Source organism: Haliotis cracherodii, unplaced genomic scaffold (assembly GCF_022045235.1).
Source record: "Haliotis cracherodii isolate W230 unplaced genomic scaffold, xgHalCrac1.p SCAF_8, whole genome shotgun sequence".
Lineage (NCBI taxonomy): Eukaryota > Metazoa > Mollusca > Gastropoda > Lepetellida > Haliotidae > Haliotis > Haliotis cracherodii.
Window position 1 is genome coordinate 13,662,101 of NW_027266341.1, and position 25,445 is coordinate 13,687,545.

At 44.3% G+C, this 25,445-nt stretch overlaps 1 protein-coding gene across 1 annotated transcript in view; it reads right to left on the bottom strand.

Moving 5' to 3' along the window:
• Nucleotides 1-24,804, bottom strand: part of LOC139449784 (uncharacterized) — a 31,140-nt gene extending 6,336 nt beyond the window's left edge. The window contains exons 1-14 of the mRNA XM_071231312.1: nt 24,396-24,804; nt 20,667-21,701; nt 16,952-17,114; nt 15,555-15,670; nt 14,348-14,537; nt 13,565-13,707; nt 12,385-12,532; nt 10,237-10,368; nt 7,276-7,407; nt 6,615-6,706; nt 5,176-5,363; nt 4,770-4,904; nt 3,086-3,307; nt 656-822 (exon numbers count right to left, since the gene is read on the bottom strand). Coding sequence (XP_071087413.1) covers nt 656-822; nt 3,086-3,307; nt 4,770-4,904; nt 5,176-5,363; nt 6,615-6,706; nt 7,276-7,407; nt 10,237-10,368; nt 12,385-12,532; nt 13,565-13,707; nt 14,348-14,537; nt 15,555-15,670; nt 16,952-17,114; nt 20,667-21,666 — 2,828 coding nt within the window. The 5' untranslated portion in view covers nt 21,667-21,701; nt 24,396-24,804. The remainder of the gene's footprint in view (nt 1-655; nt 823-3,085; nt 3,308-4,769; nt 4,905-5,175; nt 5,364-6,614; nt 6,707-7,275; nt 7,408-10,236; nt 10,369-12,384; nt 12,533-13,564; nt 13,708-14,347; nt 14,538-15,554; nt 15,671-16,951; nt 17,115-20,666; nt 21,702-24,395) is intronic.
• Between the last annotated feature and the right edge of the window lie 641 nt (nt 24,805-25,445).

Genomic DNA, 25,445 nt, shown 5'->3' on the forward strand with positions numbered 1-25,445 from the left:
TAATGAACTATATAGGCTTACATTAACACTTCCTGTCAATGGACTCTACCCCTATGGTAACACTGGTGTTTCAGTCTTGTTTGTCACCAAATTGAAGCATCTTCCCGAGGCAAGAGAGTTAACTGACTGTAAAAGTCCAGTTCCCACCCTTGCCGAACTAGGCTGGTATTATGGAGTTACATTTTGGCTGGACTAACGAGTCTATGCATAGTCCAATCAAAATCGCGCACCGAAATCGAAATCCGGTTCATAAACGGTCGTGCAGATTTCGGTTGATTGCAGGATTTGCAAAGCATGTGCACCACCAACTCGTTGTCAGCAGATATTTTCCAAATCTTTTCATGTTTTTAATCAAGGTGCTCACATGATTTGATGCGTTTCACGATCTAAGACTGTTTTATCACAATATAGATCTTGATTATCGATCAGATCGTCCTGACTCGGCGCCACCATTTTGTGTGAAGCAAACGCAAGTGATGAGAGAGGTGGAATCTGATTGGTCCATAGGACAGGCTTAAAAGGGTCATAACTGGTAATAGCCAATGGTGGCACTACGATCGTGTCCAGTAATTCCAGCCTAGTTTGGCAAGGATGGAAACTGGACTTTTAAAGTCAGTTAACTCTCTTGCCTCGGGAAGATGAACTGAAGGGGCACCTGTTATTCCTTGCAGACTCTAGCACAATCCACATCACACGGCCATGGGCAATACTGTTACTTCTCTGTCTGCTGATTGTCTCTCCTTGTTTGTATTCTCGACCTGTTTTTACAATTACTTGGATCTTGGGATCCATAAAGGCTTCCAAGCTGCTGCAATCAAAGACCTGTAAATAAATAGAATTTTTTTTTAGTCTGTAGAAGCACTATCAATCAATAGTTCAATCACATGTTATTTTCAAGTCTGTTGGTTTTCATACAGATATGGGGGCGGTCGGGTAACCTAGTGGTTAAAGCGTTCGCTCGTCACACCGAAGACCCGGGTTCGATTCCCGACATGGGTACAATGTGTGAAGCCCATTTCTGGTGTCCCCCCGCCGTGATATTGCTGGAATATTGCTAAAAGCAGCGTAAAACCATACTCACTCACTCAGTCATACAGATATGAGGAGGCATGGGCAGTCCAACCATCTAAGGCAGGGCACCTTGCTGTGCAGAGTAGTGTCCCTTGGGCACACTGGAAACCTATGATCATGGATTCAAATTCTGGTTTCTCCCCAGTTATTAAGCTAGGTTTGTCAGCACCATACCTGCCGGTGCTCATGGGTTGCACCAGAGTGGTATATGTCTGACACCTGCATCACTTCAGGCTTTCTTCCCACATCAAGCTGATATGCCATGACATAACTGGAATACTGTTAAAAGTGGTGTGAAACACAACTCACTCATTAATATAGGTATGACCATCCAAACTCACATAATTCCTTTGAATACCTTACCTCTATTACATCACAGCAACAATTTCTGTTTTGGCCGTTCTCCCACTGTCAACATCTTTAGATTTTTCATCAGACGTTCTCTTCACTTTCAGTTATCTAATGAGCAGTTGCATGGGTAGTAGTATCAAAACTGTGCACGTGAAAAGCAAGAATATGTCTCTTCTTTTCTGTATGACCTCGGGGCAACAAGGAAATAAAAAATTTCCCCAGTTTTCAAAGTCACAATTTTGGTTTATTCTTTCATTGATATATACTTAAAAGATTTTGCACAGTTAAACAAATGATCTGAAAGTTTAGCATCATCTTGCAAGATCATTCACACAAGTTGAGTTTGTGTTTAAGTTTTTGAAAATGGACTCTCCATTACTCTGTGAGAATTGTGGAACTCATCAGATTACTATGGATCCCATACTATGTGTTTCAAGTGCCGGGATATCATGTGCACCATGGACTCTCGATGGGACCTGTGTATTTCTCTTACTGAGACCTGTGGCTTGACCTGCACAACACACGTGCTGCATAACAGCAATAGGAGGCTGACCTCATATCGTCTGAGGTGTTGCTGTAAGCTTGGTTGTACCGTGTAACAGTATGTGCAAGGCTGTACAACAGCTGCACAAGCTTTTTCTAACTTGCTGTTGACAACTTGGAGGAGATTGATCTCTGTCTTCATCCCCTCATTTTCATTGTATTTTTATGCATATTTGAAGCACCTAGAGTATGTGCATTGCACATCAAATAAAGTCCAGCTGTCAACTGACATCCTAGCTTGTTCTGTGTTTTGCTTCCCTAACTGGAGCCTACCCGCTACTACAGTAAGACAGTGATTTGTGAGACTTGCTAATGACATTTCTTTTGTCAGGAGAGTCTGCAGACAAGGCCTAACAAGATGAGTGGTGAACCCTGGTCGACAATACCATGTCATAATTTGATTTCTCTTTTGATTTTGATCTACCAGTATCTACATGCAGTTTTATAGTTTTAAAAACCTCATTCAGGTTTAAAGGGGATGTGTGGGTTCTGAGGCTTCTTTCTTGGGGAGACAGCACCCCTTGCATCACCGACCTGTCAACCAAATGTACTCCTTTTCAAACAGGGGAGGATGGGACAGGCAACCAGATCTCCCCTCTCTTGGGGAGACAGCACCCCTAGCATCTTATTTTGATGTCCTTACCTATACATATATGCTCTCTGCCTCATGGCATTCATTCACCTGATGAAGGAGTAAGCATATACTCCGAAATGTTGTGTTCCTCATAACAAAGAAGTTGACATCCATATATTCTTTTCCTTATGTGTATCACTTGTTTAGATGTGATAACAAAAATTTGATTCTTTATATCTGGCCACACAGGAAAGAAGTGACGCTTTCCTGACTCGTGCATGCACAGTTGCATTAGTATGGAGGATAGGGTTTGCCTCACAACTTTTATATATGTTGGCAGTGAAGAGGAGGTTGTAACATCTAAAGATTTTATAGTGTGATTACAGCCATTGCAGGAATTTAATGTCAAAGATGTAATAGAGGTAAGGTATTCATAGGAATTATAAGCTTCACATAACTTACCCATGTGAGGAATCAATCCTGGGCCACCGATGCTTATAACACAATGCTATCCCACCACCCTGATAAGACAAGAAATTCACTTACAACTTTGATGCCAGTACACTCATCACACATCAGCAGCAGGAAGAGTGTTTCCCCGTACACAAAGTACTCCACAATCTCCAACCCAAACTTATCACATTGCATCTCTCGAAGTTTTGTTTTGGCACCTTCAAGTTTCAAAAGGGCTTTCTTGTTTCGGGATTTCTTCAATGCAGTTTCACATTTCTTGATTTTCTTCAGAGAATGCCTAACATAGTGAAGTGCCTGAAAAGATGATAAGTTGGGATTACACAATTAACATAAAAGGTTAGTTGTGAGTACTATTTCAATAGGTCTTAAAAATTAACAGTCAACAAACTAACAATGAGTTACATGTGTCAATAGCAAGGCGTACAGTCCTTAAAGGGGCACTGATCCACAGCAATTACCCGGGCCTCATTGTTGCCTTTGTTATTGTTTTTTCCCTATAAGTATCCACTTATTGCGGCAACGGTAAGTGCTCTGGTTGCTTTTATTGATAGTATCGTCTTTTATATATAGGTATAGGTTTTATCGTCACATTGATCAACAAAATGAAATACAGTTCCATACATCCCCCTCCATGTGGGCCCCTGAGGTTGACAAGGTGTACTCACATATCCCCCTCCATACGGGCCCCTGAAGTTGACAAGGTGTACTCACATATCCCCCTCCATATGGGCCCCTGAAGTTGGCAGGGTGTACTCACATATCCCCCTCCATATGGGCCCCTGAAGTTGACAAGGTGTACTCACATATCCCCCTCCATATGGGCCCCTGAAGTTGACAAGGTGTACTCACATATCCCCCTCCATATGGGCCCCAGAAGTTGACAAGGTGTACTCACATATCCCTCCATATGGTCCCCTGAAGTTGACAAGGTGTACTCACATATCCCCCTCCATATGGGCCCTGAAGTTGACAAGGTGTACTCACATATCCCCCTCCATATGGGCCCCAGAAGTTGACAAGGTGTACTCACATATCCCCCTCCATATGGGCCCTGAAGTTGACAAGGTGTACTCACATATCCCCCTCCATATGGGCCCCAGAAGTTGACAAGGTGTACTCACATATCCCCCTCCATATGGGCCCCAGAAGTTGACAAGGTGTACTCACATATCCCCCTCCATATGGGCCCTGAAGTTGACAAGGTGTACTCACATATCCCCCTCCATATGGGCCCCTGAAGTTGACAAGGTGTACTCACATATCCCCCTCCATACGGGCCCTGAAGTTTACAAGGTGTACTCACATATCCCCCTCCATACGGGCCCTGAAGTTGACAAGGTGTACTCACATATCCCCCTCCATACGGGCCCTGAAGTTGACAAGGTATACTCACATATCCCCCTCCATATGGGCCCTGAAGTTGACAAGGTGTACTCACATATCCCCCTCCATATGGGCCCTGAAGTTGACAAGGTGTACTCACATATCCCCCTCCATACGGGCCCTGAAGTTGACAAGGTGTACTCACATATCCCCCTCCATACGGGCCCTAAAGTTGACAAGGTATACTCACATATCCCCCTCCATATGGGCCCCTGAAGTTGACAAGGTGTACTCACAAATCCCCCTCCATATGGGCCCCTGAAGTTGACAAGGTGTACTCACATATCCCCCTCCATATGGGCCCTGAAGTTGACAAGGTGTACTCACATATCCCCCTCCATATGGGCCCCTGAAGTTGACAAGGTGTACTCACATTGCCGCCCATAGAGAATCCCTTGTTATAGCAGTAGTCAATGGATTGTGTCATGACTGACACCCATTCCTCATTGCCCTCCACAAACTGTGTAATGTCAGGATCCCGGGTTGACTCAAAATAAGATACTTTTTCCTACAACAAGAACAGCTGTTTCAGTATTTACATTTTGAGGAAAATCTTCAAAGGTAAAGTGCATGTATTGACATCTTTGAGGTCAAATGTTTCAGTATTCAATAACAAATGTTTCGGCATTTAAGAGCATATTTTGTGCAACAACACTTGAGGCAGAGTATTTAATCTTCCAAAGAAATCATATTTTCAAATGTGAGTGAGTCAGTGAGTGAGTGTTCAACCCTGGACAGGTCCAACCAACTGTCCAATTGTGAATGTCCAAGTTCCTTACATCTCTAACAGATTTTCTCAGACGAGAGAAAAGGTTCAACTTTGTCCTGTTGCCATTGGCTGCTGTCCAGAAGAATGTAAAGTCGTGCAACGGTATGCCATTCATCGCAATAGTTTTACTAGCTAGTTGCACTGTGTCTCCACTCTCATTTTCATACAGCTGCACAAAGGTTGGGGCAATAAATCCACCTGAAAATATAAGGTGCAAAAACCTGTGAAGATTCGGGGAAGAATACTGTAAACAGCTTTATTTCTACGCCGTTAAAATATTGCGAATACCACACCAAAGACAATACTGTGACGAGATATTTTTGCGAGTTGCCGTGTTGAGATGACCTCTCGATTACCAAACAATAGACAGCTTCTCTCCGAAGCTAGTTAATCTGAGTTGGCCGGAAAGTTGACCGGAAGGGATTGCGACAAATGATCAAATACGATAGTTGACTCAACTCATTGTCATGACTGTGAGTTGGTATGCAAATGAAATTGTGGACAAAATTGCAAAGGACACTGACGCAATCAAGCGAGGTTGGAAGAAGGCAGGATTACTGTGAGGTAACAGTGACACTGACTGGTCTGTTTACACTGTCATTTGTGATGTATTGTGTGACCATTCTGTATTCATTTGTGTTTTTAACTTATTGAGTAACTTGTGGTTCTGGTTGATGATTTCAACATTTGATGACGCGTTGCAATGAATAAAGTATGTATGTATTATTTATACTTATTTTTGCGTTTTTAATTTTTGCAATTGAGTCTCGTTTGCAAAACTCGCAATAATAAAACGGTCGCAAAAAATTCCCTGTTTACAGTAGGTCTTTAGCAACCCACGCTTGTTGTAAAAGTCGTTCATTTGTAATCAAGTAAAATCTGCGTGCGTGTGTGCATGTGTGCGTGCATACTGTTCTGTTGTGTGAACTGACCCCCATGAGTGAGTGAATGAGCTGGGCTTCAAGTTGCTTTGAACAGTATTCCAGCTATATCATGGCAACATTGGTGAAAAGCCTAAAGTAATGCAGGTCTCAGACGTTTACCACTTGGTGAAACCCACCGGCACAGATATGGTGCTGACAAACCAAGAAACAATTGGGGCAAACCAGGATTTGAACCAAAAATCATAGGCATCTACTCAATAAATTGCGGCGCCTTGGATGACTGGGTCACCCATGCCCCCGGAATGACCAAGGAAATGAAATAATAAAGATAAATTATAGAAACATTGTTTTAAAGTTTAAAAGAACTGTTGGAAAGGTGAATAAAAAATAACATGTATAACAATGTCAAAGGGTTAAAGTCTTTCCCATACTGACCAAGTTTGATTTTTTTTATCACTGCAATAATTCAAACAGATTAGGTAAAAAGTATCAGTTTTAATCCACTTTTGTGAAACTTGTGACAGGCAGATTTGCAAATAAAGGTATTACAACCAAAATGCCATACCATTGTAGTTGGAGGCCTCTATGAGAAACCTGCAGGAGTTGAGGGAGTGCCAGGGCTGGGGAACAGTGGACAGTGTCTTGAACACATGGACACTGAAACACAGAGATTACTTATGTCATAGCCAGGGAACAGTGGACAGTGTCTTGAACACATAGACACTGAAACACAGAGATTACTTATGTCATAGTCAGGGAATAGTGGACAGAGGCTGGAACACATGAATACTGGAACACAGAGATTACTTATGTCATAGCCAGGGAACAGTGGACAGAGCCTGGAACACATGAATACTGGAACACAGAGATTACTTATGTCATAGCCAGGGAATAGTGGACAGAGCCTGGAACACATGAATACTGAAACACAGAGATTACTTATGTCATAGCCAGGGAATAGTGGACAGAGCCTGGAACACATGAATACTGAAACACAGAGATTACTTATGTCATAGCCAGGGAACAGTGGACAGAGCCTGGAACACATGAATACTGGAACACAGAGAGTGCACATTGTCATATGAACAACTGACTGGTATAACATAGTGCTGGTCTCGAACACAAACCCTGAAACAAAAATATCTCCAAACTCTCAAAGAGGTTCTTCAATACTTTGGCAAGTCTAGATTTCTATAGTTTGTATTGAGAGTACACCAATCACCTACCCTGTGTAAGGATCCAGGTTAAGGGCCCTGATAGGTGGCAGCACCATCTGGAGGTCACCTGACAGGAAGCCGTCTGTTGTCAAATGTAGATGCAGGTTTGTCTGTGCTATGAAGTCAGCTTCATAACATTGTCTGAAAACATCAGGTAATACTTCTGTATGTAACATATCTCGATTTCTTTAAAATCACATCTCGTTACTGCTAAACAAAGATCTGAGGACATCCCATTATTGGTCCAGTCAGAATGACCAATCAGAGCATCGCTTACCAGATCGAAAAAGTTACAGTCAGAATGTGTTTTCTTATCATGCAACCTCGAACCGGTTAATATGGGTTATTCCGAAAAACAGTTACAGCTGTATGACTGATTCCGTCAAAGTCATCATCAATCTCTCACTTCAATAGGATAAACATCTAAAACAGAATAGACATTCCATAGCCGATGGGAAATACTGCCATACAATATCGGCCATGTGTTAGACATTCCAGAAATTTCTGTTGTTCAGTTTTCAAATTTTGAATTGATATTATTTCAAAGTGTAGTCTGGAATGGAAGTTGCTAGTTGTAAAAAGTGCTTGTGTGTATTCATAGTGCCGTAAACCTTGAGAAAACTGCTTTCTGATTGGCTAATGTTGACTTCTTGTTAGTCATTTCATTGGTCAGTGAAAATTCCCGAAAGGTTGTTCATCCTTGATGGATGTCCTCAGATCTTTGTTTAGCGGCAGCGAGAACTAAGATCTGATTTTAAAAAGATTGAACACATCCATACTACACAGAAGGTTTTGTGTTGGGACATCTTGTCATTAATAGTTAAAGTACAACTGAAATCTCAGGCATTTGTTATGTACAATAAAATCAATTCAAATATTCTGTGTGCAAGACAGGCACAATATTAGATAAGACAGGCCATTTTGAGGACATCAGATTTAACTCTCAGACCAATCAGTAAGTAATCTTTATAAGTGTCCCTGTAAAAGGACAAACACTTATCTACAGAATATTACAGAATGCAGGAGGGGTGTATAATTAAGGAATTCAGAAGTGAACCACATAAGGAAGATAATTTATGGATGTCAACTTCTGTATTATGAGAAACACAACTTTTCAGATTATATACTTACTCCTTGATCGGGTGAGTAAGTATATACTCCGAAATGTTGCGTTCCCCATAATACAGAAGTTTACATCCATAAATTCTTTTCCTTGGGTGTATAACTGGTAGTAACTATCATCAAAAGTGAGTAAGTGAGTATGGTTTTACCCCACTCTTAGCAATATTCCAGCAATATCACTGCAGACACCAGAAATGGCTTCACACATTGTACCCATGTTGGGAATTGAACCCCACTCTTTGGCATGACGAGCAAATGCTTAAACCACTAGGCTACCTGACCGCCCCTTTTATCAAAAGAGTTTCATCGACATTTGAACTACCACTAGATCTCTTCAAATCTCACAAACTCAACTTGTTGTGTAGAGTTTCAATAAGTGGTCAGATTTGTCCATTTTCTTAGCACCTGGGGCACCTATTATGGTAAATACAGTACGTTGTCTATTCCAAGTGTGAAATTTAGGTCAGAAGTGTTGACCACTGAGATGAAAAACACAGGACTGGTGCAGACAAACCAAGTATCTGGGATTACAACTCATCATCATAGGATTCTGTCACACTTGAAGGATGCAACCCGGTTCCACAAGTTGCAGTGCTTCAGTTGGCTGGGCCACCCACATCCCCTTAGTTGTGAATGAGTGAAGAGATGGAATACATACTGCCCCGATACAAGCCGCATGTGTTCCAGCTATGTCCGCCACATCCCCTTAGTTGTGAGTGAGTGAAGAGATGGAATACATACTGCCCCGATACAAGCCGCATGTGTCCCAGCTGGGCCACCCACATCCCCTTAGTTGTGAGTGAGTGAGTGAGTGAAGAGATGGAATACATACTGCCCCGATACAAGCCGCATGTGTCCCAGCTGGGCCACCCACATCCCCTTAGCTGTGAGTGAGTGAAGAGATGGAATACATACTGCCCCGATACAAGCCGCATGTGTCCCAGCTGGGCCACCCACATCTCCTTAGTTGTGAGTGAGTGAAGAGATGGAATACACACTGCCCCGATACAAGCCGCATGTGTCCCAGCTGGGCCACCCACATCCCCTTAGTTGTGAGTGAGTGAGTGAGTGAAGAGATGGAATACATACTGCCCCGATACAAGCCGCATGTGTCCCAGCTGGGCCACCCACATCCCCTTAGCTGTGAGTGAGTGAAGAGATGGAATACATACTGCCCCGATACAAGCCGCATGTGTCCCAGCTGGGCCACCCACATCTCCTTAGTTGTGAGTGAGTGAAGAGATGGAATACACACTGCCCCGATACAAGCCGCATGTGTCCCAGCTGGGTCACCCACATCCCTTTAGTTGTGAGTGAGTGAAGAGATGGAATACATACTGCCCCGATACAAGCCCCATGTGTCCCAGCTGGGCCACCCACATCCCCTTAGTTGTGAGTGAGTGAAGAGATGGAATACATATTGCCCCGATACAAGCCCCATGTGTCCCAGCTGGGCCACCCACATCCCCTTAGTTGTGAGTGAGTGAGTGAAGAGATGGAATACATACTGCCCCGATACAAGCCCCATGTGTCCCAGCTGGGCCACCCACATCCCCTTAGTTGTGAGTGAGTGAGTGAAGAGATGGAACACATACTGCCCTGATACAAGCCACATGTGTCCCAGCTGGGCCACCCACATCCCCTTAGTTGTGAGTGAGTGAAGAGATGGAATACATACTGCCCCAATACAAGCCGCATGTGTCCCAGCTGGGCCACCCACATTCCCTTAGTTGTGAGTGAGTGAGTGAAGAGATGGAATACATACTGCCCTGATACAAGCCACATGTGTCCCAGCTGGGCCACCCACATCCCCTTAGTTGTGAGTGAGTGAAGAGATGGAATACATACTGCCCCGATACAAGCCGCATGTGTCCCAGCTGGGTCCGCCACACCACTTTCAAGGGCTGGGGACAAACAGCCTTGACCTTCGCCAGCTCAAAGATGTTCACCCATTTCTCACATAACCACATAGCACGTGCACTGAAACAGAGAAAAAGCACCCCAATAACTATAACAAAAATGATAGTATGTAGAATTCTATATAGTGAATGAGTGAGTGAGTGAGTCTGTCACCCATCCCAGTCATGCCTTCACCACAGCCTGATGGAGTGAGTGATTGATTGAATGAGTGATTGAGTGATTGAGTGATTGAGTGAATGAGTGTGGTGTCAGCATCTGTCGCCCGTTAGAGCCACGCCTACACCACTGCCTTAAGGTGTGAGTGAGTTACCCAATGTGTCTGTGTGGTGTCGGCATCTGTCACGCCTACACCACAGGCTGATGGAGTGAGTGAGTGAGTGAGTGAGTGAGTGAGGTGTTGGCATCAGTCGCCCATCCCAGCCACGCCTCCACAACTGACAGAGTGAGTTGGTGAGTGAGTGAGTGAATTATCCAATGTGTCTCTGTGTGGTGTCGGCATCTGTCATGCCTACACCACAGGCTGATGGAGTGAGTGAGTGAGTGAGTGAGTGAGTGAGTGAGTGAGTGAGAGTGAGTGAGGTGTTGGCATCAGTCGCCCATCCCAGCCACGCCTCCACCACTGTCTGACGGAGTGAGTTGGTAGTGAGTGAGTGAGTTACCCAATGTGTCTCAGTGTGGTGTCAGCATCTGTCGCCCACCCCAGCCACGCCTCCACCACAGCCTGATGGAGTGAGTTGGTGAGTGAGTGAGTTACCCAATGTGTCTCAGTATGGTGTCAGCATCTGTCACCCACCCCAGCCACGCCTCCACCACAGCCTGATGGAGTGAGTTGGTGAGTGAGTGAGTGAGTGAGTGAGTGAGTGAGTGAGTTACCCAATGTGTGTCAGTGTGGTTTCAGCATCTGTCGCCCACCCCAACCACGCCTCCACCACAGCCTGATGTGTTAGTGAGTGAGTGAGCAACCTAATGTGTCTCAGTGTGGTGTCAGTGAGTGAGTGAGTGAGTGAGTGAGTGAGTTACCCAATGTGTCTCAGTGTGGTGTCAGCATCTGTCGCCCATCCCAGTAACGCCTCCACCACTGTCTGACGGAGTGAGTTGGTGAGTGAGTGAGTGAGTTACCCCATGTGTCTCAGTGTGGTGTCAGCATCTGTCGCCCATCCCAATAACGCCTCCACCACTGTCTGACGGAGTGAGTTGGTGAGTGAGTGAGTGAGTGAGTTACCCCATGTGTCTCAGTGTGGTGTCAGCATCTGTCGCCCATCCCAGCAACGCCTCCACCACTGTCTGATGGAGTGAGTTGGTGAGTGAGTGAGTGAGTTACCCAATGTGTCTCAGTGTGGTGTCAGCATCTGTCGCCCATCCCAGCAACGCCTCCACCACTGTCTGACGGAGTGAGTTGGTGAGTGAGTGAGTGAGTGAGTGAGTTACCCAATGTGTCTCAGTGTGGTGTCGGCAGCTGTCACTCCTACACCACAGACTGAGTGAGTGAGTGAGTGAGTGAGTGAGTGAGTGAGTTACCCAGTGTGTCTCAGTGTGGTGTTGGCAGCTGCCACGCCTACACCACAGGCTGAGTGAGTGAGTGAGTGAGTGAGTGAGATAGTGAGTGAGTGAGTGAGTGAGTTACCCAATGTGTCTCAGTGTGGTGTCAGCATCTGTCGCCCACCCCCGCCACGCCTCCAGCACAGCCTGATGGAGTGAGTGAGTGAGTGAGTGAGTGAGTGAGCGAGTGAGTTACCCAATGTGTCTCAGTGTGGTGTCAGCATCTGTCGCCCACCCCAGCCATGCCTCCAGCACAGCCTGATGGAGTGAGTGAGTGAGTGAGTGAGTGAGTGAGTGAGTGAGTGAGTTACCCAATGTGTCTCAGTATGGTGTCAGCATCTGTCGCCCACCCCAGCCACGCCTCCAGCACAGCCTGATGGAGTGAGTGAGTGAGTGAGTGAGTGAGTGAGTGAGTGAGTTACCCAATGTGTCTCAGTGTGGTGTCAGCATCTGTCGCCCACCCCAGCCATGCCTCCAGCACAGCCTGATGGAGTGAGTGAGTGAGTAAGTGAGTGAGTGAGTGAGTGAGTGAGTTACCCAATGTGTCTCAGTGTGGTGTCAGCATCTGTCGCCCACCCCAGCCACGCCTCCACCACAGCCTGATGGAGTGTGAGCATGGGACAGCAGCCCTGGAGAGACTTGATCCAACACAGGCCTTCCTTCAGATGACTCAATGTACTGACATCTGCATGAAATAAAATCTTTATTTAAACTTTTAACATGGTTTCACCAGATGCAAATGTGAGTGAGTGAGTATGGTTTTACGCCGCTTTTAGCAATATTCCAGCAATATCACCGCAGGGGACACCAGAAATGGGCTTCACACAATGTGCTCATGTCGGGAATCGAACCCGGGTCTTCGGCGTGACGAACTAACACTTTAACCACTAGGCTATCCGACCGCCCCTACCAGATGCAAAACATCGTCATGCATAAAATCAAAATGGTTGCAAATAGAATGCACTACAAGTCCCATCAGCTGGATAAACGCTAGTTGTTTGCAAATAGTTAAATTGAATCACACGTATCAAATTTACATGACAATGTTTTCCAATGAGTGACCAGGGATTTATGCTGTTTTCAGCAATATTCCAGTAATACCACATTGAGGGACACCAGAAATGGGCTTCACACATTTTACCCATTTGGGGATTTGAACCTGGGGCTTTGGCATGAAGAACAAACGCTTTAAGCACCAGGCTACCCTAACGCCCCTGTTTCCAATGAATACAATCAGACTATTAGGCCTACGATTTGTGTTACATTTCAGAGCATGGACAATGGCATGACCTCAACCTCCAGGAAGTCCAAAAGAAATTAAATATTCCAAATAAGGTAGGTCATGCAGAGGACACCCGACAATTGCGAGTTCACATTTTGCAAGGTGTGGTTCCACGTGGAGACATTGCTGTCCATCATTGTGATGAAGTGAGAAAGTGGGTTGGTTTTAACACTGCTTTGGACAGTAAATCATTACTCCCTGGCTGTCAGCTTAATGTGCTCTGTTGACGTTCATTGCTTCCGTATGTCAAATTATTTCTGAAAAATCAAATCTGGGTGGATCCATGGATCTTGGCACGACTATGGACAAAGCTTTGCAATGAGAGATGTATCACAAATGTTTTGACAAATCTATTTGTATGTGTGTGGAGTTCCTGTAAGGCATTTGAAATGGAACATTGAAACATTGAAGTGTAGGGTAATCTCAGACATGTACCTCGTCTTCTGTTTGTTCCTGAGTGAAAGCAGAAGTGAGATTCGACTGCTCGGAGAGAGGTTGTATGCGGTGCAGTGGTGGTGTGTTGCAGCGTCGCTCTCCATGATGCTGATGCCAGCTCCGCCTTCTCTTCTGTCATCGGCCTGGAGACATGGACTTGTATCATGAATGATATTACCACCACATACATAATATCTAAAACATTATTACAGGAGCTCCATCTGGAGAGAGAGAGAGTGAGTGAGTGAGTGAGTGAGTGAGTGAGTGACAAGACATATTACAATATCACAGCTAAATCATGGCAGCCTGTAATTATACATTAATTCGGGTACTGAGAATCTATTGTGGCCAAGAAACCCCAAGGGAGGCAATCACTGTGCACGGGGGAAGTATGGAAGTCTTCAAGACCACAGATGCTTGTTTACAACACTTTGCACAAGTAATTACGGCAAGGAAAACCCTGCCATGCCAAAATAGCATGACAATCTAAATGAGTGAGCAAGTATGGTTTTACGCCGCTTATAGCAATATTCCAGCAACATCACGGCAGGGGACACCAGAAATGGGCTTCACACATTGTACCCATGTCGGGAATCGAACCCGGGTCTTTGGCGCGACGAGCGAACGCTTCAACCACTAGGCTACCCGACCGCCCCCATGACAATCTAAGCTTCTTATAGGGTTTATATAAGTAACTATGGAATCTATGATCACAAGATGACATCAAGTTCCCAAAGAATATAACCATCTAGATCAACACTGTACATACGTCATATCACCCACCCTTGGTCATACAAGTTTGTCATCAGGAGAGACCTCTGTGTGGTGACCTCCTGCTCGTCCTGGTTACCTCCCTTTATTCTACCAATCACAGCATCTGCGGATTCCTTATAGAAGTCTCGCGCCATCTCCGTCTCCCCAACAAATGCACACAGTCGAGCCCCCTCGCTGAGATACATCGCTCGCCGATATCCTGTTGATGTCAAACATTAACCATAGGATATACAAGAAAACATTTTTTGAACATATAACGAGGACTGTTTAAACTGCTTTGATTAAACATGTTACAGAAAAAGATTGATAAAATATTAGTATATTGTATTCAGGGACCCCACAAAGCGACCTTAGGGCTAAGACAATACTCCATTACTTTAACACTGACTTATGTTTGTTTGTTTGTTTGTTTGTTTGTTTGTTTGTTTGATGTTTAACACCGCACTCAGCAATATATCAGGCATATGACAGCAGTCTCTAAATAAGTGATTCTGAACCGTGGATATGATGAAGTGCATCAACCAAGTCAGCAATCCTGACCACCCGATCCCGTTGTCGCATCTTACGACAAGCATAGTTGCCATTTACGGAAAGCATGGGTTGCTGAAAACCTATTCCACCCAAGATCATCCCGGGTCGCTTTGGCTTATGATAATCATAGTGATACAGTCACTTTGTAGAACAGGACCCTGCGCAGTATAGCATATAGTACTGGGAAACTGTTATAAATGATGTAATTAAGCTTGTTTCACATTTTCTTTGAAACGGAACATGTTTATGAAACTCTGAAGTAAGTATAATGAATGTTATGAAAGCTATGAATACACAATGCCATAACACTTGTTTAGTAAAGTACAGATTCGGCCATGGGAGCCGTGCCAATTTACACTTATCAGAGGGGTACTCAAAGTACGTGATCTAGACTACCAGTTGTCAGACTTTCATTTTGTGGAAGCCTCGGTGGCTGAGTGGGTTAGATCGCTGACTTTGTGTGCTGGCGATTAGGTGCCTCACTCTGGCAAGTGTGGGTTCAAATCCCGGACGGGACTCAACCCAAAAAAGTATGAGAATCTGTACTTTACTAAGAAAGTGTTATCCCAAATATAACATTCATTACATTTGACCACTTTCTAAATGGCATTGTGTGTTCGGAAGTAAGTACTTGCAGGTTCCTCCAATGAGGAGCAGTGTTGTGAACTGTGTCAGAGACCACTACCTGAGTTCTGTTTAGCCAGGCTGTGGAAGTGTTGCAGAGCCAGGTCCACATTCCCTCTGGCCCACAGTGTGTAGGGAACAGCCTCCTGGAACACATACTTCACCACCAGGGGGTACCTGCCACACAACATTGAACAAAGATGGAATTAGGTAGGAGGGCTTCTATCAATATTCCAGGGCCATTCAAGCAATATTTTAGCAATTTACTAGCAATGTTCCAGACATATTTTAGCATTACGTCAGCACTATCCCAGCAATATTTCAGCAATATGTAAGCAACATAACAGCCATATCCTAGCAATATTCTAGCAAAAACACAGCACTATCCTAGCAATATTCTAGCAATATTCCAGCAATATCAGCAATATTCCAGTAATATCCTAGCGATACCAGCAATATTCCAGTAATATCCTAGCGATACCAGCAATATTCCAGTAATATCCTAGTGATACCAGCAATATTCCAGTAATATCCTAGCGATACCAGCAATATTCCAGTAATATCCTAGTGATACCAGCAATATTCTAGCAATATTCTAGCAATACCAGCAATATTCCAGTAATATCCTAGTGATACCAGCAATATTCTAGCAATATTCTAGCAATACCAGCAATATTCCAGTAATATCCTAGTGATACCAGCAATATTCTAGCAATACCAGCAATATTCCAGTAATATCCTAGTGATACCAGCAATATTCCAGTAATATCAAGGCGGGAGACATCAATGTTGTTCTTTGTACCCTTGTCAGGTATCAATATACGGAGTGAAGAAACCACTAGGTTACGCAAACATAAATACAGATGCATCAATGATACATACCGTATTCGACGTAATAAGCGCCCCGCTCTAATAAGCGCCCACAGGGATATTTGTTAATATATTGGCTAGTGAACAATCCCAATTAGCACCCCTGATTGATCAATATACACAAGACTTATTTAATCGTGCATAATACGCACTCATGTGTTATATGCACCCTTAATTATGGGCAATTTAAATTCTGGAAAAATATATCTGTCCTATACAAACATTTTCAGGCTGTCAGCATAAATCACGAAATTTATCTTTCAACTCTGTTCTTTTTTCTCACCAAAATACCATTCTAATAAGAGCCCCCTATTTCTAATTTTCAGAGCGTCCTGTGTGCGTATTACGTCGAATACGGTATATATTTTGATCATAAATGCAGAGAGAACTCTTCATTTCTAAGGGTGAATTATCAAGTCCTGTGTGGAGCTGCGGCACACAACCTTTTCTGTTTCAGTATAAATGCCCAAAATACAATTATCAAAATTTCACCAAAAAGTATTATGACTTCATCATGTTCATAAAATCTAATGACAAGTGGTTGGACATTTGTGATACATTCTCTTGTGCTTATGCATGTAGATTTACCTTTGGCTTAGTGATTTCCCAATGAGGCTGAGGGGTGTGGCTATACTCTTATTTCTTGTTGACATTGGCGATATGATATGATTGGTGGATTTGGTAGACTTGCAAGACTTGGTCATGGCAGTGTTTTGCTGAGGTAGCATTAGATCTAACACACTTGATAAACCTGGAAAACAACAGCTGCAACAACATTATCATTATCAACATCAGCAGCATTTAAGTTAACACCACATCAGAAGAGCATTGACTTACAATCAGAGGAACTAATGACAGACACCATCAGAGGACAATGACTGACACCATCAGAGGAACAATGAGTGACTGACACCATCAGAGGAACAATGACTGACACCATCAGAGGAACAATGACTGACACCATCAGAGGAACAATGAGTGACTGACACCATCAGAGGAACAATGACTGACACCATCAGAGGACAATGACTGACACCATCAGAGGAACAATGACTGACACCATCAGAGGAACAATGAGTGACTGACACCATCAGAGGAACAATGACTGACACCATCAGAGGACAATGACTGACACCATCAGAGGACAATGACTGACACCATCAGAGGAACAATGAGTGACTGACACCATCAGAGGAACAATGACTGACACCATCAGAGGACAATGACTGACACCATCAGAGGAACAATGAGTGACTGACACCATCAGAGGAACAATGACTGACACCATCAGAGGACAATGACTGACACCATCAGAGGACAATGACTGACACCATCAGAGGAACAATGAGTGACTGACACCATCAGAGGAACAATGACTGACACCATCAGAGGACAATGACTGACACCATCAGAGGAACAATGACTGACACCATCAGAGGAACAATGAGTGACTGACACCATCAGAGGAACAATGACTGACACCATCAGAGGACAATGACTGACACCATCAGAGGACAATGACTGACACCATCAGAGGAACAATGAGTGACTGACACCATCAGAGGAACAATGACCAACACCATCAGAGGACAATGACTGACACCATCAGAGGAACAATGAGTGACTGACACCATCAGAGGAACAATGACTGACACCATCAGAGGACAATGACTGACACCATCAGAGGAACAATGACTGACACCATCAGTGGACAATGACTGACACCATCAGAGGACAATGACTGACACCATCAGAGGAACAATGACTGACACCATCAGAGGAACAATGACTGACACCATCAGAGGACAATGACTGACACCATCAGAGGAACAATGACTGACACCATCAGAGGAACAATGACTGACACCATCAGAGGAACAATGACTGACACCATCAGAGGAACAATGACTGACACCATCAGAGGACAATGACTGACACCATCAGAGGAACAATGACTGACACCATCAGAGGACAATGACTGACACCATCAGAGGAACAATGACTGACACCATCAGAGGACAATGACTGACACCATCAGAGGAACAATGACTGACACCATCAGAGGAACCAATGACTGACACCATCAGAGGAACAATGACTGACACCATCAGAGGAACAATGAGTGACTGACACCATCAGAGGAACAATGACTGACACCATCAGAGGAACAATGACTGACACCATCAGAGGACAATGACTGACACCATCAGAGGAACAATGACTGACACCATCAGAGGAACAATGACTGACACCATCAGAGGACAATGACTGACACCATCAGAGGAACAATGACTGACACCATCAGAGGAACCAATGACTGACACCATCAGAGGAACAATGACTGACACCATCAGAGGAACAATGACTGAAACCATCAGAGGAACAATGACTGACACCATCAGAGGAACAATGACTGACACCATCAGAGGACAATGACTGACACCATCAGAGGAACAATGACTGACACCATCAGAGGAACCAATGACTGACACCATCAGAGGAACAATGACTGACACCATTAGTGGACAATGACTGATACCATCAGAGGAACTAATGACCAACACAATCAGAGGACAATGACTGACACCACCAGAGGAACAATGACTGACACCATCAGAGGAACAATGACTCACACCATCAGAGGAACAATGACTGACACCATCAGTGGACAATGACTGATACCATCAGTGGACAATGACTGATACCATCAGAGGAACAATGACTGACACCATCAGAGGAACAATGACTGACACCATCAGAGGAACAATGACTGACACCATCAGTGGACAATGACTGTCACCATCAGAGGAACAATGACTGACACCATCAGAGGGACAATGACTGACACCATCAGAGGGACAATGACTGACACCATCAGAGGAACAATGACAGACACCATCAGTGGACAATGACTGACACCATCAGAGGACAATGACTGACACCATCAGTGGACAATGACTGACACCATCAGAGGAACAATGACTGACACCATCAGAGGAATAATGACTGACACCATCAGAGGAACAATGCCATCATTACCAACTTATCAGGATTACATGTGGTAGAAAAATGTGTATTTGTAATTGCATGTATGTACTGTAAATCTGGAAATTAATTTGTCTGCAAATTAATACGGCTGCCAACCTCTTGCCGAAAATGCAACTCAATATCCCCCCACCCCATTCCCAGTGGAATGATACATATCCTTATCTTAATCCAATCAAACAGCAAATAGCATCGCTGATTAGCCCTGAGTAGAGCACTGCCATTAAAATAATAAACAGTGTTTTCCTAAAAACAACACACTGTTTATATGTTAATTAATGCGAGCTAAGACCACTTGCATTTTTCGCACATAATTCACAATTCAATTTCAAGATTTACAGTATTCTTAATTATTATTAAATGTGTATAACATCTCCATTCTGTCACAACAAATACCCTTGACCCATTTACTACCAAACCTTTGTTTTAAGTTGAATTTGAACGACATTAAAACATGTAAAGTAGCCATCAAATCAATTTACTTTTTATTCCCTACTTTGTGATGATGATAAGTGAGTGAGTGAGTATGGTTTTACGCCGCTTTTAGCAATATTCCAGCAATATCACGGCGGGGGACACCAGAAATGGGCTTCACACATTGTACCCATGTTGGGGATTGAACCCGGGTCTTCAGCGTGACGAGCGAACGATTTAACCACTAGGCTACCGGACCAACCCTGATGATGATAAGAGAGATGGAGAGGGTTACATCACTTCCCATACAAACATGACCTGAAGCTAGGGCAGGAAATGAGTTTAGGGAAATAGTATAGAAATACACAGGATAATGAAGGATGTAATGTGTTCTGCTGGTTGAATATTCACCCTGATTATGTCCTCGGGTCTGTGTCTGTGCCAGTTGGTTTCAAAAGATTTGTTTGTTTGTTGTTTAACGCCACACTCAGCAATATTCCAGCTATATGACAGCGGTCTGTAAATAATCGAGTCTGGACCAGACAATCCAGTGATTGACATCATGAGCATCGATCCATGCTATTGGGATATGTTGACATGCATCAACCAAGTCAGCGAGCCTGACCACCCGATCCTGTTAGTCACCTCTTATGACAAGCACAGTTGCCAAGTCACTTCAAGCATGGGTTGCTGAAGACCTATTCTACCCCGGATCTTCACGGGTCGGTTTCAAAAGAAAGCAATGGTAAGGAATTGGTCATGTGTATTATCATAATAGAATGGAGATATAGCACCCTGGACAAACAAGGAAGGTGTGCATGAGGATTCATGCATTGACTTTTACCTGACAACAGGGAAGTAGGGAGCTTCCACCAATATGAGACATGATTCAAAAATGGGCCTATTTCTGCATTGTTCATGTAGCTATAGGGCAGCCAATCAGACGCCTCTGTCCCACTATACTCCATAAAGTTCGGAGACTCCTCATAACCCAAGACTTTACAGTTCCACACAGTGCGAGTTGCCCTTTGTAACACTGACTGCCTCAAACCAGCACCTTCCTCGTCTGTGACCCCCCCTAACAGGTAATATGAATCAGTCTGTAACGATTCCTCTCCGTCGCCCAGCAACCGGTACAGCCACTTCAGTTGGGCAGTTGCCGTGTGCTGGGTCGATCTCCACATAAACAATTCATGCTGCATCCCTGCAGGAATATCAGTTTGTTGTGAAACATTTGTACTTCCAGTTCTCACCAAGTTAAACTCCCACAATGTCTTCATACATATCTCCACCAAGCTTGGTATCTTCCTTTGAACAGTCACTTCCACCTCTCTGTCCAAGTTCATACAATCAAAATCAAGGATTTCAACATCCCTGTAGGGAATGGCTGACGCCATGTCTTCACGTCTGCGCGCCCTCTTTTTGCGTTTCTGCCTCTTGTTGGGAGCCCTGTACTGCTGAGTCTCAGGTTCATGCACTTGCAGGTCAGATTCATCCAATAATACTTCCATTCTAATCTCTTCTTTGGTTTTATTGCTTGCAACTAATTCATTTATGGCAGGGTCAGTTGTTTCCTCTGATGAAGAATATTCTCCCTTGTTGCTCTCACTGTCACATTCAACTTCTGCATCGATGTCACTTGTTTCTGATTCAGGCAGTTCAACACTATCTGAATCAGTTCCAGAGTCTGTATTTCCAGTCTTCCCCATGACTACTTCAGATTTTTTCCTTTTTGGCAGTCTCTGAGCCTTATTCCCAATTTCCCAGGATACCATCCTGACAAATGCTGTCCGATGTTTTCGCAAATGCAGCAGTGAGTGTATGTCCTCCTCTTCATCCTCCATGTTCAAACTGCCTTCAGTTCACTTTTAGAACGGCTCTGGAAAAAAGGAATACAGAAGCAGTGTTAACGTGGCATGTAACCATGGCAACAGGGTTTGGTGTCAAATTTGTGCATACTTTAGACAATCCTTGTAAAATATTTTTTATAAAACCTGTCCATCTCTCTTGACATAACTTAGTGCATATTTTCTCTCACTCATGAGTTTGAGTTTGGTATAGATCTTCCTTCCAAATCATGTTCTCAGCTGAGTGAGCCCTCAACATATGAAAACAAATTTAAATGACTGTCATTAATAATGAATTTAGCTGGAGTACAAAGGCTATTTGCTAGTTCAAATCATGAAAGAACAAGTATTTTGATTGGATGTAGGGATCCCGGGTTAGTACGCTCCCCAGTAACCCAAGCTGGTCACCCTGTAAGGATCCCGGGTTACTAAGGTCACCAGTAACCCAAGCTGGTCACCCCGTAGGGATCCCAGGTTACTAAGGTTACCAGCAACCCGAGCTGATCACCCCGTAGGGATCCCGGGCTACTAAGGTCGCCAGTAACCCAAGCTGGTCACCCTGTAGTGATCCCGGGTTACTAAGGTTGCCAGTAACCCAAGCTGAGTGCGGCGTTAAATAACAAACAAAACAAAACTCCATATGATGATCGAACGATTGAACCACAAGGCTATAGTATACCCCACCGCCCCAGCTTTCAAGAGTATGCCAGATGTTGTGACGATTCGCCTAAGTATCGTCCCAACCTGCTGTCATGTCGAGTTATGGTTGAAATGTTGCTCAAAACAACGTGAAACAATGCTCACTTACTTACTTAACACTTTAAACAGCGAATGTAGTTTGTAAAAGGTTCTTTTTGAGTGCCATATCGCGTAGGGTACACATGGTCCATCTTGGAACTGTTTCATTAGTTACTTGCACAAGTGTGGCACTTCGGTAAGAAGGAGCGTGTTCATGTACACTCACTGGTAAAGGAGACAGTGAGTTTTGTTTTACGCCGCTTTTAGCAATATTCCAGCAATATCATGGCGTCGGACACCAGAAATGGGCTTCACACAGTGTACCCATGTGGGGAATCGAACCCAGGTCTTCGGCGTGACGAGCGAACACTTTAACCACAAGGCTACCCCACCGCCCCACTGACAAAAGAAACCATACGAAGCGAGATATCACAATCATTGACAGAAGAGAAATGACAGTTGTAATTGCCAAATACATTATTTTGCATAAACATGAGAAATTATTGAAGGGTAAGTTGATAAAATAAAGCGTATATGGGGCACATATGAGGGTTGTTAAAGTTGTCCGGTATTCGATCACTCAACAATGCATTTAGTAAACCGTTTAAGGTCAGTCATGGTGACAAGATGGTCACAATGTTTGTCAATATAGAGAATCTCACCCTCGTATCTTTTGATATCAAACATATCAACCCTCGTTTATATACTTGACATCAAAAGACACGAGGGTGAGATTTTATTTATCATCCAACATCATTCTTGCACCTTTTTGTTTGTAGACAGTAATAAGCAGTGTCTTCGGTGTAAAAAGTACTGCTAGCAAGCTGGTCACCCTGTAGGGATCCCGGGTTACTAAGGTTGCCAGTAACCCAAGCTGGTCACCCCGTAGGGATCCCAGGTTACTAAGGTTGCCAGTAACCCAAGCTGGTCACCCCGTAGGGATCCCAGGTTTCTAAGGTCACCAGCAACCCAAGCTGATCACCCTGTAGGGATCCCGGGTGAGTACGGCTCCCCAGCAACCCGAGCTGATCACCCCGCAGGGATCCCGGGTGAGTACGGCTCCCCAGCAACCCAAGCTGATCACCCTGTAGGGATCCTGGTTAGTACAGGTCCCCAGCAACCCAAGCTGATCACCCCGTAGGGATCCCGGGTTAGTACGGCTCCCCAGCAAACCAAGTTGATCACCCCGTAGGGATCCCGGGTTACTAAGGTTTCCAGCAACCCAAGCTGGTTGCCCCGTAGGGATCCCAGGTGAGTACGGCTCCCCAGCAACCTGAGCTGATCACCCCGTAGGGATCCCGGGTTAGTACAGGTCCCTAGCAACCCAAGCTGGTCACCCTGTAGGGATCCCGGGTTAGTACAGGTCCCTAGCAACCCAAGCTGGTCACCCTGTAGGGATCCCGGGTTAGTACAGGTCCCTAGCAACCCAAGCTGGTCACCCTGTAGGGATCCCGGGTTAGTACGGCTCCCCAGCAACCTGAGCTGATCACCCCGTAGGGATCCCGGGTTAGTACAGGTCCCTAGCAACCCAAGCTGGTCACCCTGTAGGGATCCCGGGTTAGTACAGGTCCCTAGCAACCCAAGCTGGTCACCCTGTAGGGATCCCAGGTTAGTACAGGTCCCTAGCAACCCAAGCTGGTCACCCTGTAGGGATCCCGGGTTAGTACGCCCCCCAGCAACCCAAGCTGGTTGCCCCGTAGGGATCCCAGGTGACTACGGCTCCCCAGCAACCCAAGCTGGTTGCCCCGTAGGGATCCCGGGTTAGTACGGCTCCCCAGCAACCCAATTGGTCACCCTGTAGGGATCCCGGGTTAGTACATGTCCCCAGTACAGGTCCCTCATTCTCGGTCTTAGGGAAACTTACACGTATTTATGATCCAATACCCGTTTTCAGTCTTAATGAAACTTACACGTCTTTACCATCCAACACCCCTTTTCGGTCCTTAGGGTTAGCTTGCTTTGGGCAAGGGTTAGCCATAAATTCTTACCTTTTCAAGCATTAATCTGGTTAATCCCATTGGTTGGTCATGTTGACATAAACAATGGTGGGTGTGGTTTCAAGAAAAGATGAATGGGAGAACATGTGCAATTCATTGTTTACTGAATTATGCATGCATGTTGATAGGGATTCTATGACCCGTAAAACGAGCACTGATTACATGTGATGACGCTGGTGGTCCAGTAGTAGAGCGTCGGCTAATTAACACATTAATTAATGCGTTCGAGCCCCCACAGCGCTAATTGGATCTGCAAAAAGTGCGCCCGGTAAAGTGCAGTACTCCCCCAATGTTTGATTATAAAAGCAATATCTTGAAGGACATATTGAGTAATCTCACAAGCAATATTTGCTGCTAACATTGCATAATGACAAACGGTCTCATTTCATTAGCAGACTAACTTCAAAAATATAAAATATGCCAGTAGTGATCGAATCATGCGATGACATTCGATGATTTGATGAGGGAAATATTTATCTTTCAACTCAGATCACTTGCATGCTCATATGCGCTGAACCAGACAACTACAGCAATCTTGTGAAACTACCACTATAGAATATGGAAGAAGGAAATGTAAAAAAAAGGGAGCAGGGGATCGTAGACTAGAGTGATCTGCCCTTGACAGGTTAAAATCCGGAAAATAGCTTGAAGTCACTATCCAATTCAGTGCATGTTACTTATGAGTAATGACACTATGAATTCATTGTTTTCAAACGTTTACAATAGACATATTAGAGACACATGTTTATATTGAAGTAAGGTTTGATTTTGAAAATGATAACATTAGAATAATCGACGTTGAAAAGAACAAAATTGATTGAAGCGTTCCTACAATATCCTTACACCTGTAGCATTTGTTTGTTTGTCGCACTCAGCAATAGTCCAGCTATATGATGGCGGTCTGTAAATAATCGAGTCTGGACCAGACAATTCCGTGATTGACATCACGAGCATCGATCTACTCAGTAAGGATACGATGACGTGCACCAACCAAGTCAGCAGCAGCATTTTGCAGCGAAATAATGTATGCGACATGCTGCG